This window comes from Lacerta agilis, chromosome 5, assembly GCF_009819535.1.
Source record: "Lacerta agilis isolate rLacAgi1 chromosome 5, rLacAgi1.pri, whole genome shotgun sequence".
Taxonomy (NCBI): Eukaryota; Metazoa; Chordata; class Lepidosauria; order Squamata; family Lacertidae; genus Lacerta; species Lacerta agilis.
The window spans coordinates 36,651,630-36,670,689 of record NC_046316.1 but is presented as its reverse complement, the minus strand read 5'-3'; the positions used below and the strand labels follow the sequence as shown (position 1 = coordinate 36,670,689).

General features: G+C 41.2%; 1 protein-coding gene across 2 annotated transcripts in view; it reads right to left on the bottom strand.

Moving 5' to 3' along the window:
- The window catches only part of STK32C (serine/threonine kinase 32C), a 165,581-nt gene that overhangs the window by 65,923 nt on the left and 80,598 nt on the right, over positions 1-19,060 (bottom strand). The window contains exons 2-3 of one of the 2 annotated variants that reach the window (XM_033149347.1): positions 5,662-5,717; positions 4,811-4,882 (exon numbers count right to left, since the gene is read on the bottom strand). In XM_033149347.1, coding sequence (XP_033005238.1) covers positions 4,811-4,882; positions 5,662-5,717 — 128 coding nt within the window. The remainder of the gene's footprint in view (positions 1-4,810; positions 4,883-5,661; positions 5,718-19,060) is intronic. The other variant, XM_033149348.1, reaches the window with a different exon arrangement.

The window sequence follows — 19,060 nt, the reverse complement described above, 5'->3', positions numbered from 1 at the left end:
TGTCACTAAGTATTAATGTACCATTTAGGTGCATTTGGAGTGGGCTATACAGTTTCATTCACTGGTTTCTTACTAAAAGATGTGTAGATCTCTTAGGTAAATAGAAATTTTAATTTGATGGAAATATACTCCATTAGAGTTGCGTATATTTCCATTTTAAGATAGTGCTCACAGAACCATAGCTACAAACTGTTTACACACACATACACACAGACACACACACAAATTCCCAGTCCCCTTTTTTCCATGCAATCACTCTCCATGAAGTCCACAAATATACCATCACATGAACAAACAAACAACAGCACACAAACATGCACTGCACTCAGTATGCAGTATCCTCGATAGTGGCAGCTTTGCTTGGAGTCCCCAGAATTACAGGAAACCCTTGCTGAACGTATCCATGTACTGAACCCCAAACGTCTGTTTGCAACCTGGGGCATGCAAGGAGTGATTATGTGGGACAAGAGCAGAGCACTTGAGAAAATGCTGAATCCCATGTGAACTGGTCAATTAATCTTTTTATAACAACAACAACAACAACAACAACAACAACAACAACAACAATAATTTATTTGTACCCCGCCCATCTGGCTGGGTCTCTCCAGCCACTCTGGGCGGCTTCCATCAAATATTAAAATACATTTAAAATATCACAGTTTAAAAACTTCCCTAAACAGGGCTCCCTTCAGGTATTTCCTGAATGTCAGATAGTTGTTTATTCCCTTGACCTCTGATGGGAGGGCGTTCCACAGGGCGGGCGCCACTACCAAGAAGGCCCTCTGTCTGGTTCCATGTAGCTTTGCTTCTCGCAGTGAGGGAACCGACAGAAGGCCCTCGGTGCTGGATCTCGGTGTCCGGGCTGAATGATGGGGGTGGAGACGCTCCTTCAGGTATACAGGGCCGAGGCCGTTTAGGGCTTTAAAGGTCAGCACCAACACTTCGAATTGTGCTCGGAAACGTACTGGGAACCAATGTAGATCTCTCAGGACCAGTGTTATGTGGTCCCGTCGGCCACTCCCAGTCACCAGTCTAGCTGCCGCATTCTGGATTAATTGCAGTTACCGGGTCACCTTCAAAGGTAGCCCCACATAGAGCAGTAGTCCAAGCGGGAGATAGGGTAGAGCAGGTAGGGTCTCAGCCTGCGTACCAGATGGAGCTGGTAGACAGCCGCCCTGGACACAGAATTAACCTGCGCCTCCATGGACCGCTGTGAGTCCAAAATGACTCCCAGGCTGCGCACCTAGTCCTTCAGGGGCACAGTTACCCCATTCAGGACCAGGGAGTCCCCACACCCACCTACCCCCTATCCCCAAAAAACAGTACTTCTGTCTTGTCAGGATTCAACCTCAATCTGTTAGCCACCATCCATCCAATCCTCACTGTTCAGAATTTATGTATTCTTTAGTCCGAAATTAGAACGACAAATTGTTATTTCTCCTTTTCAGAGAGGAGATAAATATATTGGGTGGGAAGAGACATGTATTCACTCTAACTGGGTTAGTGAATTTGTAAAAGGAGGAAAAAACCTGTATCTTGCATTTCTAAAACTATTTGGAAAAAGCCCATTCAGCTAAAACATAATTAGATTACAGATGCAAGACCTAACATAGGCAATGTGGGAGTCACTTCTCCCTTGATCCTGTTCCATATATATGAATACCAGGAAGAGGCACACCTGGTTGTTGGCAATACTGACCCCCACTGGGAGTCCAAAAGTGACCTATCAGACGATGGAGTGTATGGCATATGTGTGTAGTGACATGCCACTGCTGTTGTGGGGAAATCGAGCGTGGAAGTAGCTTCTTGTCCGTCTTGCACTGTGGCACAAAGGAATGCAAATAATTTCACCCTTCCTCCTCACTTTGCCCTCACTCAGGACACTTCAAATACTTGGGTTGCATAAAATGTACTAATTTCTAATGTGGTTATTATGGTAAAGTTAATTGGGGGGGGGGGTTGCTGATACTGTTCCTTGCCAGTGGCCCAAGGGACCCTAAGTACATCTATGATACCAGGACTACATCGGCAGGGCCCATACGCAGGCTTTTCTCACCCTACCATAACCAGGCCAGCAATGTATTTCCAATATAGTTGTCAGGGCTGGAAGCTGCTCTCTTCACCAGAAACCACGGCAGACCGTTGACGGTTTTATAGTCTTTATGTACAACTATATACAGAAGGCATCATGATTAATCCATCAATTCGAGTCGAGTCACTCACTTCAGATACAGCTAATGGCTTCTTCTTCCTCCTCCAGCACCTAAAGTGTGGGAACCTCTAGCCCTCCTCTGACCCTTTCTTTTGTCCTGGTGTCTCGCCCCCCATCCGATTCAAAGGTTAACCCTTGCAGTGCCTGTAAGTCAGCCCATTCACCCCCCACCTCTTACTGGTTCTCGCGTCCTGTTGGAGTTTACGCTGCCCCACTAGGCTCTTCTCCCTCTCCTTCTGCATACACATATTCCTCTTCTGCTCCTGTCTCTAAGTGCCCATGCTCAGCTATGTCAGGGAACTCTGAACATCCTGGCTCTGCCCTAACAATAGTCTCCTCTCCAAGCCTCCCCCCCCCGCCCCAAACCACAACAGCTTAGTTTTTTTTTTTTTACTGTAGGGAAGAATTCCCCCTTCCTCTGCAGCTATGTATGAAAGGGGGTTTCACAAACTGGTGTATGCACATTTATTACAGGGTTAGCCAACATGGCTTTGCATTACAACTCTGACCATATCCGATCATTCACTATGCGGGCTGGGAGTGACAGGGGTTTTGGTCCAACAATATCTGGAAGGAACCATGTTGGCGACCCCTCAATCGGGAACACTTTGACGATGACAATTCTGAAAGAAGGTGGTAAGCCCCCCTCCACTCTTGCAAAACATGCCCCTATGCTAAGGGACGTGCTACTTCAGTAGAGTGGAAAGCAGAGTTGAGTATTCCTTAACTTTCTCGGTTCAAACCCACCACACCGAGTGCTCCTTCTGAATTTCTCTGGGCCCAGGATGGCGTGTCCTGGTGCCAGCCATGTTCATATTGTGGTGAACTAGTACTTTTGAACTGAACTACACATAAAGAAGACCGCTTGAGATAGCATTGTCCCTGTATCAATCAGTACACTCTGACCACGAGGTATAAGATTCAGACTAACAGTAATGTGCACTCAGAAGTAAGTCCTAGCAAATTCTATGAGGCTTACTCCCAGGTAAGGCTCCAATCACCAAAACCCCAATGCCAGGCTGGGAGAGAAAGTTGCATCGAGTGACAGCATCCCTCTACTTAATTCTGCTCACTCAACCAGCTTTCCATTCTGTTGGCCCAGACCTCCCTCTCCCACCCACCGAACATGGTGGTTTTGTTGCCAGAATGGTCTAACAGAAGGCTCTGAAACAGGGCACTTTGGGGGTAGAACTGAGCCATCTTATCAAAGGAGCAAGACAAGAATGGGGGGGCACAATCTGTGTGGATAAACTTAATATTAAGTTTTCCAGAATATTTGCTGCCTAGTAATTAATTTCCAGCACAGATGTATCTTGTGGTTGTTATTTTTTTTTAAAAAAAGTGAGTCTCCAAATGATGGCTCTTATCTGACTTTGTTGTACTAAATAGATATCCTCCAGGATTGTTTAGGGTGGTGATATACATATGCAAAGCAGAATGATGCACAAGGTTTAAGTAGATGACTGCTTTAAAAACCTGAAAGATACCTTCAAAGCACACACTTCAGTCCAGAATGTTTCACACCTCCAGTCACAGGTAAGAATCTGTTAACATTGCATTTTCTGGGTTTAAACAACTCTGCTTAAAGTGGAAAGTCTAGCTGTTAAAACAGTTATGCCTGGATGGATTTTCTTTCTAGATTTTGAAAAGGACATGTATTTTCAACCTCTGTCGGGTCATTATTTCTCTCTGTGTGTATTCCTGTTAAATTAATGCGCACCTTCAATGTGTACCTTTTTATATACCGTATTTTTCGCTCCATAGGGTGCACCGGACCATAGGGCACACCTCGTTTTTATTTTTCTGGTTTTCCTCCTCTAAAAGCCCTGTTTTTTTGAGGATCAGCTAAAAGTTTTGCAGCTTTTTTGCAAAGGGAAAAGCCCTGGTTTTTATTTTTGAGGATCAGCTAAAATTTTTGCAGCTTTTTTGCAAAAGGGGGAAAAGCAAAGAGGAAAAGCCCCATTTTTTATGGGGTTCAACTCACATTTCTGCAGATTCTGAAGGAAAGGGAGCCATTTCTACAGTTTCAGCCAGTCACATGTCACTGGGGAAACAAACAACCTCCCTCTGCAGCACATTCAACAGTGGAGGGCAGGGCTGAAAGGGAGCCGGGACTCTTATCTCTCTCCTGATCTCTTGCTGATCAGCTGCTGAGCGGGGTCCTTTCAACACCCCTTTTTCTCTTTGTAAAATAAAAAGCACTATCTGCTTTTGGCCTCTAGGCAATTCAGCTCCAGAGACCACCATTCGCTCCATAAGACGCACAGATATTTCCCCTTAATTTTCAGGAGGGGGAAAGTGCGTCTTATGGAGCGAAAAATACAGTACCTGCTCAACGGATAAGGCACTGCTTTTTATTTCAGTAGCATACTATTACAGGAATATTCAGTAAAAAGTAAGAGTTTTGCACATTCTGACACCTGCCTGAACCCACAGACTGCATTTCATTAGCTCCTTTTATTGGGCAATGAATTAAAAGGTTACACAGATCGTAATGGAAATAACAACTCATACACATGAGCCATAACCCATTCTATGAGTCACTGAATAAATTGCACATTGCAAGTCAGCTGATTCCAAGAAACTTAGCACTTTTACCTTAAGCTCCCTGATTATTTTTGGATTAGTAGAGGAATAATGTCTTTTGGTTTCAAAGACATTCATCAGGGCCTGAGAAGAGAGATGAGCTTGTCAAAATTAAAATTAAAACAATCAGATGTGGGCCAAGTCGCTTTTCTAAATAAAGCCTTTTAAAAAGAGATTTGAAATATGACCCAAATCTTGATTCAAAGGTTTGGAAGCAGCAGGCAGGTGCAGGCAAGCCTGTGAAATCAGCCCTTAAGTTTAAGAAAGGTTCTTTCAACAGCTGCTTTTTTTCAGCTGCTATATGCACTTCTAGAACTCAATGGGACTTGGGAATGGACATGTATCAGATTGCACTGTGTGTGTTGTGATGTTTTACCTTGTGATTTTATTGCTATACGGTGCAATTTGTGTTGTGGTTTTTATGTAAGCCACATCAGCTGTGTTTACACACAACACTAAGCCAACCCATGACTTAGCATGAGTGCTCAAATATGTTTGCTCCTGGGGTGGAAGTCACAGACACTTTGCTCCTTCCTGGACTTTTCAGTTCAGTTGGGCAGAGAAGCCAAGGCTTGGCTTGCCATGATGGGCAAACCAAGCCACGGAGATACCGGTAGATCATTTCCCCCCCTCTCCTTCTCCATGCCACCCAATCTTTTCTGGAAGTTCCTCCCATCCTCCAGAACAGATTTGCAGGCAGTGAGGAGTATCGATGGGAGAGGAAGGGGGAAGGAGCATCTCCTCGCTCTAGGGATAATCCTTGCACAAGTGCAAACAGTTAATTGAACACCTCCTTTTATCTTTACTGCAATGCACTTAATTGCTCCCCCTCCCCACACTCAAATTACAAACTATTCTCTTACCTTGCCAAAGCTTCCTTTCCCAATTGCTCGAAGTATCTGGAAGTGATCAAAATTCACTGCAAAAAAAGACAAAGAAGTTTTGTCATTTTTCATTAGTTTCCCACCAACGTATTTCATAAAGGCATGCCATTTATAATCATAAATGAGGTGTAAGAGTGTTGGGCTTGGATTGGGGAGACCTGGGTTCAAATCTCCGATTCAACCCTAGAGTGAGATATAAATGTAAAAAACAAAGTATACGAACCCCAAGGATCCACAAATGCAGCCATAAGCTGTAGTGCTCAAAATGTTGCCCAACAAACACCAAAGAGTTGTGAGTTGCTTTTTGCTAAAGCACAGTAATGGAGGATTTTCTAAACTTTTTAAGGTTAAAATATTCATTTAAAAAAATTCATACACCAGTCTCCTTTACCAACAACAAACCCAGAGCTTTTCAGAACTCCACTGGCAGCATTCTAGACAGTCTTAGAAATACGCAGTCACTCTCAACTATCACACTCTCCTTACACTCACCACAACATTTGATCTATGCAATTCTTACTTCAATAAAAAAGTGGGATATTTTATCAATAATAAACCAATAATCATCTACAGAAAGATAAATCCACTTAAAAAAAAATCCAGTAGTAGCACACAAATTTCCTCCAATTTTCTCATCTGAGGTAATACAGGCAACCTCTCTCCTTCTCTCACCCAGGGATATTAAGCCCCTCTCCACCAATGGGTTTTCACCCTGTGGGGATCCAGGCATAGCCAACAGCACACATGGAGCATCCCAGTCAATCAGACAAAAATAAATAAAAGTAATCACCCTTAAAGAAAAATAATGTGCCCCACACACACAAATAAAAAGTGTGTGCCAGGTGCTCAAAAGAACTGGAGAGGAAACAAATGATTCTACTACCGCCCACCCAATTTCCAAAAAATCTTAAATGTGTATAATCTAGAAACTATATACAGTACTTTAAGCTTCTTGGAGGAAAGGGGGAATAATAATAATAATATAATAATAAATAATTGCAAGACTATTCAGCCTTTAAAAGGCTGTAGCTTTTGTTTATGAGTGATGCAACAGAGTCATAGTGAATATGCAGCAGCCCACACACTTGTTACTTCTGTTAGGAGGAAACTAACATTTAAAGAAGAGGCCGCTGGCATCTGCTCAGTTGATTTATGGCTCCATTTGAGTTTTAGCTCCTAGCTAATTCCAGAACCATAATGGGATATAATGGCAGCTAGGAAGTGTGTTTATACATCACTTTAATTATGTTTAATGTTGCCTGGATCTGCAGACAAAGCAGCTATAAAATTATTACTACAAGGATAATGACAATGATCTTTAAAAGGCACTCGTAGTGTAAGATGCTATGTTACATTTGCCTAGCAAAAGAAAAATCAATGACCCCTAAATATAAGCATTTTTGCTTTTTCGAATCCTGATTTAAGTCTTGTGTGAAGTCAAAAACAGAATCCCACTTCAGTTACGCCTTGATTGGCTTAATTTGGTTGTGCTTTCCTGCACATGCTTTATAAGATCTCTGGCATTTTCTAGGAGGTTCTTCACACAACACAATCTGTCTATGGAGAGGTAGGAGCTATAACAAAATGTGGCAATGTGCAGTCCTCCTGTTCAAGATATCAGCCAGCCAGTCAAACCTCTTATAGGATTATTCATTTATTTACAACATTGTGTTAAAGCATTTCTAGCCTGTCCTTTTTCATGAAGAGTTCAGTGTATGGGGGCAAAAGAAGTAAAAACTAAAATGTGTAATGAGTGGATGTTGCTGTTTGGGTTATTAGTAAATAGAATATGGATCCATTATTCTGGGCCAGACTCTGTGATGAGGTATATATGACATGTCCTTCTCTTCTGCTCACTTGAATGGAGAGCACAAGGTGGGTGTGCACACAGAACTATTCATTCGCTTGAAGTAAATAAGGAAAGCTATGTACACCAAGGCTTGTGTGTGCATCAAGGAAGAAGAGGTATTTGGGGTTGAGGACAATGGTGCTAATGCAAATGGCCAGCTAACATGAAAATCGGCATTTGAAGATTGCTCATGGGGTCTTAGCATTTTTAAGAGGAGCTGTGGGGAAAAGGATGATCTGTTGTGGGCAAAATGTTGTTCCACACAGGATAGAAAGCAAAAGTGTGCTATTTTAAAAATCCTATTCCTAGTTCCCACTGATTTGATCAAATTTAGCAGCAGGCCAGAGTTTCATACCAATGTAGGCAGTCCTTCGAATGCTCAACCTTAGATAATGTCATGTGAGTTACTTCCGGTTTGGTGCCGGTCAATGGCGGACGGGAGTCCGACGGCTCCGTCCTCCGTTAGGCTCTAGGGATTACCGTGCCTGCGCCACGGGTCCCTTAAAGCCACGGGAAGAGCGTCCCGTGGACCGACTGCTTCGTGGGTCCCAGACGTGCCGTCTCCGCTCCTGATTGACCCTCGTAAGGGGGAAAATCAGGCGAGCGAAGCTCCGGCACGGGACTGAAGAAGCGACTGCCTGCGGAGGATCAAAGCAGCGATCCCGCCAGACTCGAGCACCCGGCACTTCCGACATAGAAACTTCCAAAGAAACTCTGTAAGTAAAAGTTTTGGACTGTTTTACAAGTTTGGAGAGCACTGCTTGCAGAGGAAACTTTAAAAGGAAGCCTGTTCCCCTTGAACTGTTTGCGCGAGCTTGGTAGCGCTAAAAGATCAAAGCCGCGACTAACGGGAAAAGTTTTGCGAACTCTGCCAAACTTTCTAAAAGTTGTTTAAAAGTTGTTTGAAGGATGTTAAGAGACTTAAAAACAGTTGATATGGCAAAAGAAGACACCGCTCGCCCTCTGGACTAGGATTCCGGGTCGGTAGCGGGCTGCAATATATTGTTGCCATTTTTTCTTTGTTGGTGTTTCAGTGACTGTTTACCAGTGGAGACATTTTGACTTCTTTGTAGCCGGTTACAAGTTACTTTATGGACTTGGTGGTAACACTGCAAGTGAGAAACAGCTACTGACTTGGGCTATTTAAATAAACTTTTCTTGGCTTTAAGGAATCTATAACTTTGGAAAAATTTGAACTCTTTGCCTAAAAGCTGGATTTTTGGACTGGTGTGGGCTTCTGGCTCAGCAGGCTCTTTGTTCTCAGAAGCGAGCTGCTGGCCACCTGGTGTTTATTTTTGGGACTGTTGGTCTTCTGCTGTGAATGTCTGAGATTGTTACTACAGCAACTGGAGTGACCTTGAGACTACAATTGCAGAGCCCACAGGAAATGGACACTAGATCTAAAACAGCTGGCTCTAGCTCTGCACAAAAAAGAGGCTCTGTTTCCCTAACTCTTCAGGAACAAATGGAGAAATTGGTTGCTAGTGTGGCAGAAATTGCAGCAGGATTGAAAAGTGTGACTGAAGGGTTGAAGCAAACACAGGATTCAGTGTCATCAGTAAATACAACAGTGAACTCTGCAATAGAAAAACTCCAAGTTGATATAAAAGCTGATATTAAAAATTCCACCCAGACCTTGGAAAAATCAATTGGCCAAATTGAGGAGAATGTAAGGAAGAACAGAGAAGAAATTAATAAAATTGGGCAGGAGGTGACCACTTTGAAAAAGGATTCCGAGGAAATTAAAGTGGTCAGAGAAAAAATAAAAAAGGTGGAGGAAAAATTGGACAATTTAGATTTGGAGCAGATAGAGAATATTGGAACACGACAGAGAACTGTTGAGGAATCTCTTGCTTTTCTGCAACTTCACCAGAGAGAGGGAAACATCCGCCTAAGGGGTCTTCCAGAACTGGAAGGAGAAGACCTAAAAGCCTACATTGTGGAGCAATTTTCAACGTACTGGGAGTTAGAAGAGGTAAACGTCTCAGCACGCATAGTGAAGGCCTTCAGATTTGGACCCAGAGGTTCCAGAGGAAGGAAAAGCACCAAAACAGTCAGTGACTGTTTGATTGTGCTACACGATAGACACGACAGAGACTACTTTCTGGACTTACATTACAGAAACAACCTGGTGGTACAGCAGAATAAAGTAATTTTTTATAAGGACATCCCCAGATTTTTTTTGGACAAAAGAGCTCCTTACAACGATTTGGTGACTGAGCTAAGAAGAAGAAAGATCTCCTTCAGTTGGGAATTTCCAGAAGGCCTTGCATTTACGTTTGAAGGGAAAAAGATAAGAATAAGGTCCTTGGCGGAAAAGCAAAAGTTTTTGGATAAACATCTGGAACAATTTAAAGGTACTCCACTTGATCCAGCACAGCTCTACAAGTTTCCAGAAGCATTTCCACCACCGCCGGGATTACCAGGGCCAAGTCAGAAGGACCCAGAGGAAGGTAAGAAAGGAGAGGCAACTGGAGGAGAAGAATAAATAAAGGAAAATGGCGCTCAAGCTAATGACATGGAATGTTCGGGGATTGAACCAGAGACCAAAGAGACGCAGAGTGTTTTACAGCATAGAAAAGAAGAATTTGGACATAATATGTTTACAGGAGACCCACATAGTCCGACGCCACAGAAGACTACTACAAAACAAAAAACTAGGCCAAGAGTTTATATCATCGGATAAGGTCAAGAAGAGAGGAGTATAGTGATATATGCAAAGGAGAAATATAGCCCAAGACAGCTATTTAAAGATGAAGAAGGGAGATACATCGCAATTGAAATCAACGTACAAGGCGAAAAAATTTTGATTCTGGGACTTTATGCACCAAATGATGGAAAGTCGATTTTTTATAAAAAAATACATGACCTGCTGTTGGACTATTTGGATTATAAGGTAGTGTGCCTTGGAGACTTTAATGGTGCAGTTTCCACATTAATGGACAGATCTCAAAGAACCAAATTAACGAATGATGGGAAACTCCCAAAGACTTTCTTTGAAATGGTGGATAATTTGAATTTGGTGGACTCTTGGAGATTAAAAAACCCCACAGAAACAGAGGCAACGTACTTCAGTGAACCTCAGCAGTCATGGTCGAGGATAGACTACATCTGGATCTCGAATGAATTGGCTCCAAAAATACAAAAGGCAGAAATTGGTCCCAAAACGTTTTCAGACCATAATCCGGTACAGCTAAATTTAAAAATGATTTCCAAGGATTCTTTTAGATGGAGAATGGATGACGCATTGATGAGAGACACCAAGCTAGTAGAAAGAGCGGCGAAAAAGATGAAAGAATATTTTCAAATCAATTGGAGTTCCGAAGTGGAGAAAAGGATTGCCTGGGATGCAAGTAAAGCGGTAATGAGAGGATTCCTCATAAGTGAAAAAGCAAAAAAGAAGAAACAACAAAATGCAGAAATGGAGAGACTGTTGAAATTAATCAAAGAAAAGGAAAAAGAATTAAGAGGACATCCCAGATGTGTCAAAATTCAAAAAGAAATTAAATGCTTGCAATCCCAATATGCGAATATTATGAATCAGGATATCGAATGGAAAGTGAAAATGATGAAACAAAGAACATTTGAATCTGCTAATAAATGTGGAAAACTACTAGCTTGGCAACTAAAGAAAAGACAAAAGGTAAATGTCATCAGCAATTTGGTAGTAAATGAAAAAAATGTAGAGAAACCAGAGGAAATCAGATGGTGTTTTCAGAGATTTTACAAGCAACTGTACAAGGAGGAGAAGATAGATGAAGCAGAGATAGACCGATTTCTGGAAAAGAATGGATTGCAAAAAGTCCCAGAGGAAAAACTAACAACCCTCAACCACCCAATATCGACACAAGAGATAGAAGATGCAATAAACAATATGCAATTGGGGAAGGCCCCAGGACCGGATGGATTAACAGCAAAATATTATAAGACATTGAAAGATTGGCTATCGCAGCCGTTAAGAGAAATTTGCAACAAAATACTAGAAGGAGATAGGGCACCAGAGACGTGGAAAGAAGCCTTTATCACACTGATTCCAAAACCAGATACAGATAAGACTCTAATGAAAAATTATCGTCCAATATCCCTTTTGAATGTGGATTACAAAATCTTCGCAAATGTTTTGGCTACAAGGTTGAAAAGAGTGTTGAAAGACTATATACATAGAGACCAAGCAGGTTTCTTGCCAGGAAGACAAATAAGTAATAACACGAGAATTATTGTGGACATTTTAGAAAAACTGGAGAGAGACATAAACACAGATGCGGCACTACTGTTTGTTGATGCAGAGAAAGCATTTGATAAAGTATCCTGGACATTCATGAAAAAGAATTTGGAAAAGATGGGAGTTGGAGAAAAATTCTTAAATGGCATCAAGGCCATCTATACAGAACAAAGAGCAAAAGTAATAGTAAACAGTGTGATATCGGAGGAGATTGAAGTTGAGAAAGGAACAAGACAAGGGTGCCCTATCTCCCCTTTACTTTTTATTACGGTCCTGGAAGTCCTCCTAAATATGATTCGAAAAGACAAACAGACAAAAGGAATTAGAGTGGGAGAGAAAGAATACAAATTACGCGCCTTCGCAGACGATTTGATGTTATCCCTGCAGGAACCGGAAAGCAGTGTCCCCAGAGTCTTGGAATTAATTGAACAATTTGGACTTGTAGCTGGCTTCAAATTAAATAAGCAGAAAACCAAAGTTTTAGGTAAAAATCTGAGTGCAGAACAGACTCAAAGAATACAAGAAGCCACAGGCCTCAATTTTGTTAAAACAGTAAAATATCTAGGTATCAATCTCACAACTAAGAATTTGAACCTGTACAAGGACAACTATGAAAAACTGTGGATGGAGATAAAAAAAGATATGGAAATTTGGACAAGACTTAAACTGTCGTTAATGGGAAGAATAGCAGTGGTTAAAATGAATGTCCTACCAAGGATGCTGTTCTTATTCCAAGCCATACCAATTTTGGATAAACTGGATTGCTTTAAGAAATGGCAAAAGGACCTATCGAAGTTTATATGGCAGGGCAAGAAGCCTAGAATCAAGTTTAAGATCCTAACAGACTCTAAAGAGAGAGGAGGCTTTGCCCTGCCGGATTTAAGACTTTATTTTGAAGCAGCGGCCTTTTGCTGGTTAAAGGACTGGTTTAAATTAGAGAATGTGGATGTGTTGGACTTGGAAGGACACGACAATATGTTTGGTTGGCATGCATACCTTTGGTATGACAAGGTTAAAATTCACAGAACTTTTAAGACTCATATAGTTAGAAAATCCTTGTATCAGGTCTGGACTAGATATAAAGACCTTTTGGAGAGAAAGACTCCTAGATGGATTTCTCCAGTGGAGGCCAAGGCCTATAAGAGACCGAACATGTCTGCAAGTTGGCTAAGATATATGGACATATTGCAGCAGGAAGGGGACTCATTTAAGTTAAAAAGCTATGACCAAGTGAAAAGTCAGGTCCCCGATTGGCTGCAATATCACCAGGTGTATGAAACATTTAAAATGGACAAAAAAGTTGGTTTTCAAGTAGAAAAATCAAAACTGGAAACAGAACTGATAGAATCGAACTTTAAGAACCTTTCCAAAATGTATAATCTTTTGCTAGAGTGGCATACGAAAGATGAACTGGTTAAATCGCCAATGATAGATTGGGCGAAAGATGTAGGACATAATATTATGATGGATGACTGGGAGAGATTGTGGCAGAAAGGTATCAAATTTACTGCTTGTCATAGTTTAAGAGAAAACATAATGAAAATGGTTTATAGATGGTATTTGACACCAGTTAAGATAGCTAAGATGAATACCAAAATGTCAGATGTATGTTGGAAATGTAAACATGCGAAAGGTACCTTTTTTCATATGTGGTGGTTGTGCCCAACGGTAAATGCTTTCTGGGATAAGATTTACAACGAGCTTAAGAAGGTAATGAAAGTTACCTTTCGTAAGAAACCAGAGGCATTTCTTCTGAGCATAACCAATGAAGAGATACCCAGTCAGGATAGAGTGTTTTTTATGTATGCCACAACAGCAGCTAGAATCTTATTGGCAAGAACATGGAAAGGTGAAGAGATACCAACGGTGGAAGAATGGCAGATGAAGATGATGGAGTATATGGAACTCGCAGAACTGACCGCCAGAATCCGGGACCAGAGGGAGGAGAAGGTGTCACAGGATTGGAAAAAATTTAAAGACTATTTAGTTAAATCAGTTAAATTGAATATTTGAGCAGAATTAAATAGAATCGGCTTTAGTAGGTTTATGTTAGATAAAACTGTTAAGAGGAAATTTTTTGTGCGAATGATTTATTTGCTAAAAATATGTTAAGATATGATGCTAGGATAAGATTTATAGTTAATTAGGTATTTGATTAAGTAAAGTTAAGAATATTAAAATGGGCAAATGTCAACTGAACAAGATATAAAGCTACCTAGAAGATATATATGATTTTGAAGACAGTGGAGGGAATGGGGGAAGCCCCCAAATAGAGAAGATAGAAACAAAGAAAGTATGAAGATTAGTGTTAGCTTAAGGTTTGTATAAGTTTCTTTTTCTTTTTATTGTTATTGTTTGATTGTGTTTATGTAGTGTGTTTTTATGGTGTTAATGTTGGTGTTTATGTTATGTTTTTCTTTTGTTTTAATCGAAAATAATAAAAATCTTATTAAAAAAAAAATGTCATGTGAGTTAAATTTGTGGTTAGGTGAATCCTGGCTCAGACTGACTGAGTTGTTCTGATGAAAGGCTACCAAAGGAGAATAGGCAAGGTGGAGAGATTGGGAACACTTAATTCCGCATTTGAATTCAAAATAACTTGCCAAATTATTGATTGCAGGCTTCTCCTTCTCCTTAATGGAGTTGGAGAACCAAGGTTACCAGGAAACCAACAACCTGAATCCCCCTCTCTCTGCCACCTCCTACATCTCTTTATATTCGCCGTGGTTCAGTGTGCCTTTTTCATGCTGGATGCGCGGCGTTTCTAAAAATGACAACACGTCTGCACAAAAGATGTGATTATTCCAAAAATAGAAGATTCTAAAGTTGCTGGGAACAATACATAGTTTTACTTTTCTTTTTTAGAGAGAAAACTGCCTTTCACTAATGACTCAAATAGCTTATCATTGGGAATGATTTGTAATCACCAATATAAATGGGTAGAGGAGAATTTCATGACATGCAGCCGTCACAAGTAAAGAGATGACAGCTGTTGCCTATTCAGAGAGGACCATTCTCACCCACTAACGTGTCTTCAGCGTGACACAGTTTTGACATTGGCAATCCATTATATCCCACAAAGCTTTTGGCTTGAGGTTTCAGTAGAGAAACTGGAGGGGTCACGAGTGCTGGGAGACGCTCTGCAAATTACAAAGGAAGCGGAATGCAGCAAAGTTACATAACTACATAAACCTGGTTATGAAACTTGAACTGCAAATTACATAGAATATTCTATGGGCTGTTTCTTGTGAAAACAATACTGTTCATTATCTCTCTTGATTACTCTGACAATTCGTGTTCAGCCTCTCATACAAGAGAGGAGGTGCTGGTCAAGAGACTGAACATTTGACAGTGGAAGCCCTTAGTGGAAAGCAGATAATAGAGGAATTCCTATATTTACCTAATGCTCAGCAAAATTGTATAAACTCGCTATATCGTTGTATTTAAAAAACAACACCAGTAAATTGGGAAAGCTGGCCCTTCCCTGCCAACATTCAATGGATTAAGCATTGTATCGCCATCTGGCTTTGAACTTGGTGGTCAATAATCAGAACCTTAAGGGCTGCATTCATATAGCACCACGGTCAGTTCCAAATAACTGCTCATTCCAGGCATTTCTGTTTATGTTTCAGTCTGATAGACAGGAAGATAAATGCCATTCCTTCCTCTATCCATTGCTATAATCACAAATTCATCAGTAGTATTGCTCTGCTTTCCTTTGAACCATATCAACAAGGTCAAGGGGGGGGGTCTTGTCAACTGGGCAGCCAAGAACCTCCATACACACTGCCCAGGTTTGGACCCTGGAAAGGTCACTTTGGTGCTGCTAATGCAATGGTTTGACTTCACCCCCGGAGGAGCACTTCCTTGTCTCACTCCATTGTCTCTCAAGACACACAGATGGCAACAACAACAACAGTGGTGGTGGTTGGTGGGGGCAATGCTGCTTACCTGACTGTCATCACGGTGGTGTACTAGGCGGGGTGAGGTGGCAGTGAGGTTGGTGCAGTGCAAACATGCCAACGGAGCCCCCCCCCCCCAGTTGGTGTGTTTGCACCATGCCAGCCTCGCTGCTGCCTTGCCCCTTATCCTCCTGGTGCACCACAGTGATGGTGGGGACTGAAGGTCAAGAAAACAGCACTGTCCTGCACCACAACCCACTACTAAGAGTCATCTGTGGCTTTAATTCGAATGCAGATCTGTGACTCAGAATACCATGAGCCACACTGAGGCAGATTGGGAAGGAAAGCAGAACGAGATCACTCACTTTACCATGAGACTTGAGGCAACTTCTCTGTAGTGCTGGAAAGAAAGTAGCAGGTAGCAGCAGAATGCAGGTAATGGTAGCAGATCCTGCTCTGCCTGAGGCTTCAGAATGGCTTGGACTGGTCTTACAGGTGTCTAACTGCAGAGATAGTCAACAGGGTGGACTAAAACTCCCATGATCATTGGCCATCCTAGCCAAGGCTGACTAGAGTTTGAGTCCAACAACATCTGGACAGTATCATGTTGGCTACCCCCGAATGATAGAATGAATGTAAGTCATTTTGGTTTGCATTCATATGGTATGGGAAATGGTTATGTAAAGGTTGTTTCATTAGAAAATGAACTATGTTGGCAAGACTTCGCTACACGGAGGCACTCCAGAGAGAAAGCAGCAATTGGTGGTGGGGATTCAAAATGTAAAAACCGGCAGCAAATTACATTTGCATCTTAAATATCATTTCACCATCTTGCAGACCTTGGGTGGCAAAGAGAAAACAAAACAAAACAAACTGAGCCTGAATTACATGATTTGTGTTTCAACAAAGTGTTCAAATGTGTATAAGCTGGAGTTTGGTTTCATATTTTGAGACACATTATAAATCATTTAAAAAAATAAGTGCCTTTCACAAAATCTTCTTAGGCAGGCATTTGCACAGTAGAAGTTGCACTGTCAATGGAATGATTCTAAGGCCCTGATCTGATGAAAAGCCAGTTGTGCTTAAGTTCCATTGAAACCAATGTGACAAACGTCACTGATTTCAATGGAATTTCAATACTACTAACTTTAGTTGGATCAGAGCCTAGGAATCATGCCAATGATTTCAATATGAGACTTCTTTAGCTGAGTTATCTAAATACAGTATAATAAACAAAGGGAATAGAAGACTACTGTCAAGTCAATTGTTGCATAAAATCTCTTTAACAGGGGCTTTTCTGTTGTTGTTATTATTCCATATAGATGAAAGTAGGATTTGGAAGTTTATAAATCAAGGGAAGTGAATTCAGAATGTGCAAAAGCCATTGGGGAAAGGGTGGGTGTTAGACCTTTGACCGGAAAAGAACATGTATTCCCTACATATTTGCAAATCACCCCCTACCTTTCACAAGCAGAGTGAAATATTCACACGGCTAGAGGCAAGGATTCAGAAACTGAAAATGGTGTCAGAAATCCTCTAAGGCACTTATAACATTTTTCTCTGTGAAACCACATCTTGGCAGCACAGCTTCCAACATCCTCATGAGTCATGCGACCACTGGTGCCTAGTATACCTTTTAATTGCGAAAGCAAAGAACGGTGAAAAGAGGCAGGTATTCCAATCTGAATTAGTTTTGTGACTGTCCTGTTATAATGCATGGCAGCACAATTTGTCTATGCCCCTGTGCCCCTACCCCTTTTGGTACCCATGATTACTCCTCGGCTGATGTGATGCTGAGGACACACAGCATGCCGTGTTTCCATGGCTGGTCTGCATTTTCACAGTTCCTTATTCGAACTTCAGAAGCCACAACTGAAATGATTAAAAAATGGGTGATATGCAACTCAATCTTACTCAGAGTAGACTCATTGAAATTAACTTCTTCATGTCCATTGCCTTCAGCAAGTCTGCTCTGAGTAAGTCTTAGTGAAATACACCAAGTATGTAGAAGAACAGTTCTGGCAGCATGAACATAAAGTAGCTGCTTTGTTTCATGCTAAAGGTGCAGAACTATTCGCCGAAAACTAAGTGGCTTCTACATATGTGCAAATTATGAAACATGTAGGATTTCATTAATAAAGTGCATTAATTAAAACTGTGCAATGCTTTTGTTTTGTAACTGAAACAGTGTGAGTTCTTTCCCCCAAACATGTACAGCAGGCTCTGTTTTAGCAACTCCGTTAAATTAATAGCCTTTTCAAATAAGCACTGTTTTTATTATTGCCTTCCTGCTAGGGACTAAACTGTGAATAAGCTGCACTTAGGGATATAAAACTTTAATACATAACCACATTAACCACGGATGATTATTCTGGCTTGCTTTACCTTTCCTTAAACCCGTGCTGAATTTAAACACTTCTGCTGCTTATTGCCATGATCATTGCTGATCATTGCACTCTGGCTTACGTCAGGGTGTTCCGTTATGCCAAAAGCTGTTTTAGTCATGCTGGCCACATGACCTGGAAAGCTGTCTGTGGACAAACGCCAGCTCCCTCGGCCTGAAAGTGAGATGAGTGCCACAACCCTATAGTCGCCTTTGACTGGACTTAACCGTCCAGGGGTCCTTTACCTTTTTTAAATTCCTAAATAACCAAGAACAATCTTTAAAAAGGCATCACTACACTTTCCATTCACTTCATTGCTAGGAATAGGGCTGTAAGACTGGCAAGCTGACAAAGTATAAATCGTAAGGCTTGCTCTACCGGCACCAAAGTGTATTGCATGAATTGCATCAAACTCCCAAACCATTACACTGAATAAGTAAAATAAGTGCAGTATCACAATGTGTCACATGCGCCATTGTGTTGGAATTGCTGTGACTTTGTGATGCCTTTGCAGGCAGTTATGCCAGCACAAATGATTAAAAAAGAACTTGCAATGCTACAGGTGCCACATAATGCTAACACTTTCTGCAGTTGTAACGCCTACGCTGTGGAACTCCCTGCCAATTGAAATCAGATAGGTCTCTTCATTGTACTCTTTGTGGTTAAAACATTTTTGTTTAAGAAAGCAAATCTGGACCTGTAGGAGTTACAAGTGTTTAAATCTGTTTTTAGCTTATTGCTAATTATGTAACTAGTTAGTAAATGTGGGGATGGGGGTTAAAGGGGGGAATGCCTGTTTCGTCTTTTATTGATAATTTTAAGGGTTTGTTTTACTTTGTAAAGCACTCTGAGGTTTAATGATAATCAAGCAGCACATACATTTTTGCTGAATTGATTAAATAATGAACACATGCCTTAACTCGTTGAAATCAAACACTGAAATCCATGGGTTTTTTAATTCATCTAATTCTGTGTTAAAATTGCAGCTAGTGTGTGTAGCTCATATTTTCTTAAACAAAAA